At 39.1% G+C, this 11,900-nt stretch overlaps 1 protein-coding gene across 1 annotated transcript in view; it reads right to left on the minus strand.

The window, feature by feature from the left end:
- The window catches only part of LOC133619661 (protein SLC31A2-like), a 14,443-nt gene extending 8,385 nt beyond the window's left edge, over window positions 1-6,058 (minus strand). Inside the window, exon 1 of the mRNA XM_061980840.2 lies at window positions 5,847-6,058. Coding sequence (XP_061836824.2) covers window positions 5,847-5,852 — 6 coding nt within the window. The 5' untranslated portion in view covers window positions 5,853-6,058. The remainder of the gene's footprint in view (window positions 1-5,846) is intronic.
- Window positions 6,059-11,900: the final 5,842 nt, after the last annotated feature.

Consider the following 11,900-nt stretch of genomic DNA (forward strand, 5'->3'; position numbering starts at 1 on the left):
TATTTTAGGAAAAATAGCTAGGATAGGATAGGACTTTATTGTCATTGCACAAGTACAACGAAACTATGTTTTCAGCACAAACCCGTTCAAGATTAGACAAACAAACAGTGTACAGGGTTACAGAACAGGAACGCTGATGGGCCGCCAAAGGCGCCCGTAAAAGATAAGAAAAAGGTCAAACGCTGGGGAAGAAGAGGAGTAAAAAAATACAATCTAGACTGGGCTCCTAAGGGGGCCTAGTCTGGAGTGGGAAAAAAAACCTCCATGCAATGCACACATAAACACGTTACATTTAATCACGACAACTCGCAACAGAGAGGCGGGGAGTTGGGGCCCTGGAGGTCGACTGCTGCTATGAAGCGCTGCAAGCCGTCCATCACCCCGAGGGGAAACAAGCAGTGTTCAAATAAACAGATTTTTTTTCTAAATAACGCACAACATCAGTCACTGCCGACTGCGGATGGATGTTCGCCGCTAGCTAGCTAGCCATGTCTTATAGCACCTCTTCCTGAGGGCGTTTCAGTGTTATAGCTTCACCTTTATCGTCAGTTTTTAGGCCAAAATGCGTCCGTTCTCCCTTTCCTGTCTACATACTGTGTCTGCTTGTAAGTACTCTGTGATTGTGTGCTGCCGAACATGCTCCTCTGCTCGTAAAACCAGTTAATGTCACGACGTGACGTCGTGCCCGGGAACCGGTACTTTTCAAACAGAGTATAGTACCGTTTTTGATTCATTAGTACTATACTAGTACCGGTATACCATACAACCCTAGTTCAAATGTAGATCTTTTAGTAGACTCTATCTGGAAGCGCTTAAAGCTACAACATGGCCGGCTGAGGCACGTAAATAAGACCGCCCACAAAACGGCGCGTCCTGAAGTGAAGCATGTTTAGCTATTCCTCATCCTGCAGGGATGACTGTCCAGAGTCGGGACCCGGGGTGGACCGCTTGGGGACATCTCTGCACTGCTGACCCGTCTCCGCTCGGGATGGTCTCCTGCTGGCCCCACTATGGACTGGACTCTCACTATTATGTTAGATCCACTATGGACTGGACTCTCACAATATTCAATCAATCAATCAATCAATGTTTATTTATATAGCCCTAAATCACAAGTGTCTCAAAGGGCTGCACAAGCCACAACGACATCCTCGGTACAAAGCCCACATAAGGGCAAGGAAAAACTCACCCCAGTGGGACGTCGATGTGAATGACTATGAGAAACCTTGGAGAGGACCGCATATGTGGGTAACCCCCCCCCCCTCTAGGGGAGACCGAATGCAATGGATGTCGAGTGGGTCTGACATAATATTGTGAGAGTCTAGTCCATAGTGGATCCAACATAATAGTAAGAGTCCAGTCCATAGTGGGGCCAGCAGAACACCATCCCGAGCGTAGACGGGTCAGCAGCGCAGAGATGTTCCCAGCCGATGCACAGGCGAGCGGTCCACCCCGGGTCCCGACTCTGGACAGCCAGCACTTCATCCATGGCCACCGGACCTGTGCCCCCCGCCCTCCACAAGGAAGAGGGGAGCAGAGGAGAAAATAAAAGAAACGGCAGATCAACTGGTCTAAAGGGGGGTCTATTTAAAGGCTAGAGTATACAAATGAGTTTTAAGATGGGACTTAAATGCTTCTACTGAGGTAGCATCTCTAATTGTTACCGGGAGGGCATTCCATAGTACTGGAGCCCGAATAGAAAACGCTCTATAGCCCGCAGACTTTTTTTGGGCTCTGGGAATCACTAATGAGCCGGAGTTCTTTGAACGCAGATTTCTTGCCGGGACATATGGTACAATACAATCGACAAGATAGGACGGAGCTAGACCGTGTAGTATTTTATACGTAAGTAGTAAAACCTTAAAGTCACATCTTAAGTGCACAGGAAGCCAGTGCAGGTGAGCCAGTATAGGCGTAATATGATCAAACTTTCTTGTTCTTGTCAAAAGTCTAGCAGCCGCATTTTGTACCAATTGTAGTCTTTTAATGCTAGACATAGGGAGACCCGAAAATAATACGCTACAGTAGTCGAGACGAGACGTAACGAACGCATGAATAATGATCTCAGCGTCGCTAGTGGATAAAATAGAACGAATTTTAGCGATATTACGGAGATGAAAGAAGGCCGTTTTAGTAACACTCTTAATGTGTGACTCAAAGGAGAGAGTTGGGTCGTAGATAATACCCAGATTCTTTACTGATTCGCCTTGTGTAATTGTTTGGTTGTCAAATGTTAAGGTGGTATTATTAAATAAATGTCGGTGTTTAGCGGGGCGGCGTGGCGAAGTTGGTAGAGTGGCCGTGCCAGCAATCGGAGGGTTGCTGGTTACTGGGGTTCAATCCCCACCTTCTACCATCCTAGTCACGTCCGTTGTGTCCTTGGGCAAGACACTTCACCCTTGCTCCTGATGGCTGCTGGTTAGCGCCTTGCATGGCAGCTCCCGCCATCAGTGTGTGAATGTGTGTGTGAATGGGTGAATGTGGAAATAGTGTCAAAGCGCTTTGAGTACATTGAAGGTAGAAAAGCGCTATACAAGTATAACCCATTTATCATTTATCATTTAGCAGGACCGATAATCAGCATTTCCGTTTTCTTAGTGTTGAGTTGCAAGAAGTTAGCAGACATCCATTGTTTAATTTCATTCAGACACGCCTCCAGCTGACTACAATCCGGCGTGTTGGTCAGCTTTAGGGGCATGTAGAGTTGGGTGTCATCAGCATAACAATGAAAGCTAACACCGTATTTGCGTATGATGTCGCCTAGCGGCAGCATGTACATGCTAAAGAGTGCAGGGCCAAGAACCGAACCCTGAGGAACTCCGCACGTTACCTTAACATAGTCTGAGGTCACATTATTATGGGAGACGCATTGCATCCTGTCAGTAAGATAAGAGTTAAACCACGACAAAGCTAAGTCTGACATACCAATACGTGTTTTGATACGCTCTAATAAAATATTATGATCGACGGTATCGAAAGCAGCGCTAAGATCAAGAAGCAGCAACATAGATGACACATCAGAATCCATCGTTAGCAGTAGATCATTAGTCATTTTTGCGAGGGCTGTCTCCGTAGAGTGATTTGCCCTGAAACCGGATTGAAAAGGTTCACAGAGATTGTTAGACACTAAGTGTTCATTTAGCTGCTGTGCGACAATTTTTTCGAGGATTTTCGAAATAAATGGAAGGTGGGACACCGGTCGGTAGTTTACCATGAGGTCAGGATCAAGGTTAGGTCTTTTGAGCAGAGGAATGATTGATTGATTGACTATGGACTGGACTCTCACAATATTATGCTAGATCCACTATGGACTGGACTCTCACAATATTATGCTAGATCCACTATGGACTGGACTCTCACAATATTATGCTAGATCCACTATGGACTGGACTCTTACTATTATGTTGGATCCACTATGGACTGGACTCTCACAATATTATGTGAGATCCACTATGGACTGGACTCTCACAATATTATGCTAGATCCACTATGGACTGGACTCTCACTATTATGTTAGATCCACTTTGGACTGGACTCTCACTATTATGTTAGATCCACTATGGACTGGACTCTCACTATTATGTTAGATCCACTATGGACTGGACTCTCACTATTATGTTAGATCCACTATGGACTGGACTCTTACTATTAAGTTAGATCCACTATGGACTGGACTCTCCCTATTGTGTTAGATCCACTATGGACTGGACTCTCACAATATTATGCTAGATCCACTATGGACTGGACTCTCACAATATTATGCTGGATCCACTATGGACTGGACTCTTACTATTATGTTGGATCCACTATGGACTGGACTCTCACAATATTATGCTAGATCCACTATGGACTGGACTCTTACTATTATGTTGGATCCACTATGGACTGGACTCTCACAATATTATGTGAGATCCACTATGGACTGGACTCTCACAATATTATGCTAGATCCACTATGGACTGGACTCTCACTATTATGTTAGATCCACTATGGACTGGACTCTCACTATTAAGTTAGATCCACTATGGACTGGACTCTCCCTATTGTGTTAGATCCACTATGGACTGGACTCTCACAATATTATGCTAGATCCACTATGGACTGGACTCTCACAATATTATGCTAGATCCACTATGGACTGGACTCTTACTATTATGTTGGATCCACTATGGACTGGACTCTCACAATATTATGCTAGATCCACTATGGACTGGACTCTCACTATTATGTTAGATCCACTATGGACTGGACTCTCATTATTATGTTAGATCCACTATGGACTGGACTCTCACAATATTATGCTAGATCCACTATGGACTGGAGTCTCACAATATTATGTTAGATCCACTATGGACTGGGCTCTCACACTATTATGCTAAATCCACTATGGACTAGACTCTCACTATTATGTTAGATCCACTATGGACTGGACTCTCACAATATTATGTTAGATCCACTATTGACTGGACTCTCACACTATTATGCTAGATCCACTATGGACTAGACTCTCACTATTATGTTAGATCCACTATGGACTGGACTCTCACAATATTATGTTAGATCCACTATGGACTGGACTCTCACAATATTATGTTAGATCCACTATGGACATGACTCTCACTATTATGTTAGATCCACTATGGATTACGTTATGTTAGATCCACTATGGACTGGACTCTCACACTATTATGTTAAATCCACTATGGACTGGACTCTCACACTATTATGTTAAATCCACTATGGACTGGACTCTCACACTGTTATGTTAAATCCACTATGGACTGGACTCTCACACTATTATGTTAGATCCACTATGGACTGGACTCTCACTATTATGTTAGATCCACTATGGACTGGACTCTCACACTATTATGTTAAATCCACTATGGACTGGACTCTCACACTATTATGTTAAATCCACTATGGACTGGACTCTCACACTATTATGTTAGATCCACTATGGACTGGACTCTCACACTATTATGTTACATCCACTATGGACTGGACTCTCACACTATTATGTTAAATCCACTATGGACTGGACTCTCACACTATTATGTTAAATCCACTATGGACTGGACTCTCACACTATTATGTTAAATCCACTGTGGACTGGACTCTCACACTGTTATGTTAGATCCACTATGGACTGGACTCTCACACTATTATGTTAAATCCACTATGGACTGGACTCTCACACTATTATGTTAAATCCACTATGGACTGGACTCTCACACTATTATGTTAAATCCACTATGGACTGGACTCTCACTATTATGTTAAATCCACTATGGACTGGACTCTCACACTATTATGTTAGATCCACTATGGACTGGACTCTCTCACTATTATGTTAGATCCACTATGGACTGGACTCTCACTATTATGTTAGATCTAGCGAGTGCTTTAGAATAACAGTTGTGTTTGCCAGATGACTAGACGGGTATGAAAATAAACATTCAACAATAGAAGCCTTTGCTAAGACAGACAGGGGTCATTGTGTCACACATAATGCAGTCAATCACGACAATGAATGGGTCTCAATCCAATATAAACCTAATTGTTCTCAGGCGACATAGCAAAAAATGCCATCACATGTGCGAGAAAATGCAAGATGAACATGTTTAATCAGGTACATTTTAACACAGCTGGTTGCATTCATGTGGTTTTCAGTTATCTTATGGCTGTGTACGAAAGTTTAGAACTATATATGTATTGAAAATAAGATCGCATAAACTACTTTGGACACTTGGATAAAGGGAATTAAACTACATTTAGCAGGTCAAGTGTGTTAATCACAGAGCGAATGTGCTGAGTTGGACAAATAAAGCGGCAACGGTACTCACTTGCATCTTGTTGAAGTTGATGGTGCGACAAATAGCTCAAAGTGCAGTAGTCGCCACTTGTTCTCCCATCATTTTAGCTTCGCGCTACAAGTCAGGTCGCGTTGCTCCGTCTGCCGCTGGAGATAATAAACCACAAGAATCGAGTCAATCCACCTTAATAAACTAACCGCGTTCCATGAGTAACGCCTGACTTCGCCAAGGCTCATGGGTAATGTAGTCATTTAGCCGAGAGATATCAATTCCGGTTTATGCCTGTAATGCGCTTGCGCAAAACCGGTCGGAGCTTTTCATTGGCTAAATTTCAATCCGTGCACTTCCCGTTCTCTATAGAAGATTTTAATTTGGTATTTTTATAAACGACTGTAACGTAGAAAAGTTTGTCAACATTATTATGCTTCAGGCAAAAAAATGTCTACATAAATGTCGATTTATGAACGTAAAGCCTACATTTTCTAATTGGCTTAATAATGGGTTACAATTATCAATCAAATCTTGGAGAATGATTAAAAGTACAAAAGCCCTTGAATTGATATCATTGTTAAAAACATTTAAAGTGATTTAGGTAGCCCTAGTAGAAACTAAAACTGAACTGGCTACAAGGTAAACAAAAACAGAATACTGGACGACAGCAAAGACTTACTGTGGAGCAGAGACGGCGTCCACAATGTGCATCCGAACATGACATGACAATCTAAAATGTCCCCATAAAGAAGGATAAAAACAACTGAAATATTCTTGATTGCTAAAACAAAGCAGGTGTGAGGAATAGCGGTCAAGGAAGACATGAAACTGCTACAGGAAAATACCAAAAAAAGAGAAAAAGCCACCAAAATAGGAGCGCAAGACAAGAACTAAAACACTACACTCAGGAAAACAGCAAAAAACTCAAAATAAGTCAGGGCGTGATGTGACAGGTGGTGACAGTACACCTACTTTGAGACAAGAGCTATAGTGATGCATGCTTGGTTATGGTTTAAAGTCATATCCAACAATTGCGACAACGATTTTTTTCTTGTCAATATCGTCTGCTGAGTTTTATTTTTTAATGATTTCTGCTGGTGGTGTGCCTCCGCATTTTTTCAATGAATAAAGTGTGCCTTGGCTCAAAAAAGGTGGAAAAACACTGCCTTAAGAGATAATTACGCTTATAAGAGATGGGCCAATAGAGGGCGCACTCGTTGTTAGGTTGGCTCCTGCATGCCTACGTCACTTGGCATTAGAAGAAGAGTGTACCAAGTCTTGTGTGTGTGCTACAAGATGTAGAGTAAACACATACTTGCCAACCTTGAGACCTCCGATTTCGGGAGTTGGGGGTGGGGCGGGGCGTGGTTGGGGGCGTGGTTAAGAGGGGAGGAGTATATTGACAGCTAGAATTCACCAAGTCAAGTATTTCATACATATATATATATATATATATATATATATATATATATATACATATATATATATATATATATATATATATATATATATATATATATATATATATATATATATATATATATATAAAACAAAACTGTGTTTGGATAATTGATACTTCAAACTTGCATAAATAAATATTAAGGAATTTAACATAACTTGGCTTCTGAGAGTTTCAAAATGTAATGAATAAAATGCTAAAGTTGTTGATAAACAAGCAATTGTTTTAATAATTAAATATGGTCATTTTTAATGAATTATTATGATAATTTAAAATCAATTATTTCAAATATGTTTATTTTAATGTATAATTCTATGGCTGGATGTAATAAGGAGTCACGAAAAAATACAAATAAAAATACAATTAATTTTGATGTTTTTAGCAAAATATAGTAAAAATGTTTTTTTTTTTTTTTTTTAATTAATAAATATATTTATTTTTAGGTAAAATAAACATAATACAATTTATCTCTAGTCTGGATGATTTAGTTCTTGTCACCCTGTTGTCCTCCCGTCATGAAAAAAGGCTGTCCTCACTCAGGTCCGCATGGAGCTGGAGGGGGCGTGGCTTCCAGCTCCGGCTGAAAATCGGGAGATTTTCGGGAGAATATTTGTCCCGGGAGGTTTTCGGGAGAGGCACTAAATTTCGGGAGTCTCCCGGAAAATTCGGGAGGGTTGGCAAGTATGAGTAAACAACAACTAAGAACAATTCCTGTGCAGTGCGTTCATTATGAAGATATAACAGTATGTATGGAGCCAGAACACTGCCAGTAAGATTTGGTATCGAAAAAACATTGACATTGTAGAAAAAATTATATCGGCACTGAAACTATTGAAAAAATACAGTATTTTTGTTGGATGTTTTCGATGCCAATATTCATATTTTTTTACACGTTTATTGATTTTGTGTGTTTTAAAAAAAATTTATGATCGCTTCTCTTTTTTACAGTTTCGTTTATTTGTTTTCGATATTAAAATTTAAGGTTTCAAAATAATGGCTGTTTAAGCATGAGGGGCGGGGCTTACAGCAAGTTTACCCGGAAGCAGTTTTATAACACCGTAGAAGAAGAAAAGAGGACTGAAGGCGTCTAAATTAAGTTTAAAAAAGCTTCATAATATGAAATTATGAAGCAAAAGTTGTTTTTACATTTATCTTGTTGCTGTATGTAGATTGTTTTCTCCTTGTCAGAGAGAAACATTGTATTATGTAAACATGATACAGTGGCCTACTTTATTGCCCTTTGACTACTTTGTAAAGCACTTTGGTCAAATTGTGTTACTTTCAAAATTGGTTTTGTATAATCAGTAGATTTCAGCACTAAGAGGTTATTAGGATATATTTATGTTCTTGATCACATGTTTAATGTATTACTATGTATACATTCTCTTTACAAATAAGATGAAATACATTTAAAGCAATTACTCATATTTATTAGTTACGATAGAGTTTGTTATTGTCTTTGTCCCACAAAGGCAGAGATCTGTTTTGTCTTGATGAATTACATACAGCAACGTCACAAAGTACTACTCGTGATATTATTTTTAAAGATGTTGCTGAGTTTCGCCAAAAATCACAGCCAAATCGAAACAAACATGGATCATTTAAAAATACATGATCAATTTCTGTACAGGTTATACTACATCCTCAAAGTGTGGCTAAATGGACACAAATATGTCAGAGAACTTTGAACACTTGTTTAGACGGCATCGGTCCTCCTTTCTTCTTCTACGGTGTTTTTAAAGTCAAGTAAAACCGCTTCCCGGTAAACTTGTTATAAACTCCGCCCACAGGAAACCACTGCCATTATTATTCTTATTCTTTTTTTTTAACCCACTGCCATTATTTTGATAAAAACAAAAACAAAAAGAAGCGAATGTGGTGATAGTTGCTTTACATAATGGAGCCACTAGATGGCACGCTAGGATCGTGTGTGCGGGTGACTGCTTTAGTATGCAAGTATATATATATATATATATATATATATATATATATATATATATATATATATATATATATATATATATATATATATATATATATATACACACATATACATTATATATATATATATATATTATATATATATAAATATATACATAAATATATATATATGTATATATACACATACATATATATACATATACATACATATATATATACATACATACATACATACATACATACATACATATATATATATATATATATATACATATACACACACACATATATGTATATGTATGTGTATATATATATATATATATATATATATATACACACCGTATTTTTCGGAGTATAAGTCGCACCGGCCGAAAAAAAACAACATATATAAGTCGCACTGGAGTATAAGTCGCATTTTTTGGGGAAATTTATTTGATAAAACCCAACACCAAGAATAGACATTTGAAAGGCAATTTAAAATAAATAAAGAATAGTGAACAACAGGCTGAATAAGTGTACGTTATATGAGGCATAAATAACCAACTGAGAACGTGCCTGGTATGTTAACGTAACATATTATGGTAAGAGTCATTCAAATAACTATAACATATAGAACATGCTATACGTTTACCAAACAATCTGTCACTCCTAATCGCTAAATCCCATGAAATCTTATACGTCTAGTCTCTTACGTGAATGAGCTCAATAATATTATTTGATATTTTACGGTAATGTGTTAATAATTTCACACATAAGTCGCTCCTGAGTATAAGTCGCACCCCCTGCCAAACTATGAAAAAAATTGCGACTTATAGTCCGAAAAGTACGGTATATACATATACCATTTTTTTCGGACTATATATATATATATATATATATATATATAAAATGAAAAAAAGTATGGAAGCTGGACAACTAAGACGCCAATAACCAACCACCACTGTCTGATTCCAATCAATGCAAGTCATCAGAATCAGGTAATACACCAACTTATATTCTTGTCGTCATGAAAGCAAAGAATCTACAAAACCCCAAACCAGTGAAGTTGGCACGTTGTGTAAATGGTAAATAAAAACAGAATACAATGATTTGCAAATCCTTTTCAACTTATATTCAATTGAATAGACTGCAAAGACAAGATATTCAATGTTCGAACTGAGAAACATTCTTTTTTTTTGTGCAAATAATCATTCACTTAGAATTTAATGGTAACAACACATTGCATAAAAGTTGGCACAGGGGCATTTTTACCACTGTGTTACATGGCCTTTCCTTTTAACAACACTCAGTAAACGTTTGGGAACTGAGGAGACCAACTTTTGAAGCTTTTCAGGTGGAATTATTTCCCATTCTTGCTTGATGTACAGCTTAAGTTGTTCAACAGTCAGGGGGTCTCCGTTGTGGTATTTTAGGCTTCATAATGCGCCACACATTTTCAATGGGAGACAGGTCTGGACTACAGGCAGGCCAGTCTAGTACCCGCACTCTTTTACTATGAAGCCCCGCTGTTGTGACACATGGCTTGGAATTGTCTTGCTGAAATAAGCAGGGGCGTCCATTATAATGTTGCTTGGATGGCAACATATGTTGCTCCAAAACCTGTTTGTACCTTTCAGCATTAATGGTGCCTTCACAGATGTGTAAGTTACCCATGTCTTGGGCACTAATACACCCCCATACCATCACAGATGCTGGCTTTTGAACTTTGCGCCTTGAACAATCCGGATAGTTCTTTTCCTCTTCGGTCCGGAGGACACGGCGTCCACAGTTTCCAAAAACAATTGGAAATGTGGACTCGTCAGACCACAGAACACTTTTCCACTTTGCATCAGTCCATCTTAGATGAGCTCGGGCCCAGCACATATAAATATAAATTATATATATGAATGACGTAGATCCCTTCGACTTGGTCAATAGAAAAGTAGCTCGCCTGCAGAAAAAAGTGTGGGCACCCCTGTTTTAGGGGGAATGAAAGCGTATTTGGTTCTTGTGAAAACGAAAGTTGCACTATGAGAGGAAGCGAGAAAAAGAGAAAAATCACTGCTAAGCTTTTGAAGATAAAATAGAAAGGCTGCAAGAAGAACGCCGGCGAAGTTCCGAAGGATCAAAACTGTAACAAGATAAATTGCTGAACTAATGTTGACAAGTCATGTCTGGGACATATACTGTATACATCAAGCTTCATGGTATTATTGATTCTATGTTACCTCCTGAAGAACAAGACACAAAACTTCTTTCATGGAAGAGGCAAATATATGGTTGTTTGAAGTGTCACAGATGCACCAACAGAGGGCGCTCTTTCTTCATGGTTAAGGCCTTTTTGACTATGTAAAGTACAAGCAGTAGAAAATGATACATGCAGGGACATGAGGCCAAGTGACAGCATGTTAAATACATCCAAAAGATCAAAATGATGCAGCACAGTGACAAAATTCAGTCTAAGCCTGGGCCCCAGAGACAGGAGCAGACCCAACAAAGCAACCCAGAGAGCCGACTCCACTCTCGGCCGCCCACCAACTCTCGGCCAGTGTCCTTTTTTTAATATCTCCGCCACGCTCCCACGGCGTGATTTCACATTTTATAGACTTTAACATTAAAATTAAGCATTTTTCATAGCAATTGATCAAGTGGAAATACGAGTTTAAAAAGTTGTACCACATTTAAAACTACCACATGGGTGAATCAGGAAACAA

The sequence above is a fragment of the Nerophis lumbriciformis genome, linkage group LG20 (genome assembly GCF_033978685.3).
Source record: "Nerophis lumbriciformis linkage group LG20, RoL_Nlum_v2.1, whole genome shotgun sequence".
NCBI classification, from domain to species: Eukaryota; Metazoa; Chordata; class Actinopteri; order Syngnathiformes; family Syngnathidae; genus Nerophis; species Nerophis lumbriciformis.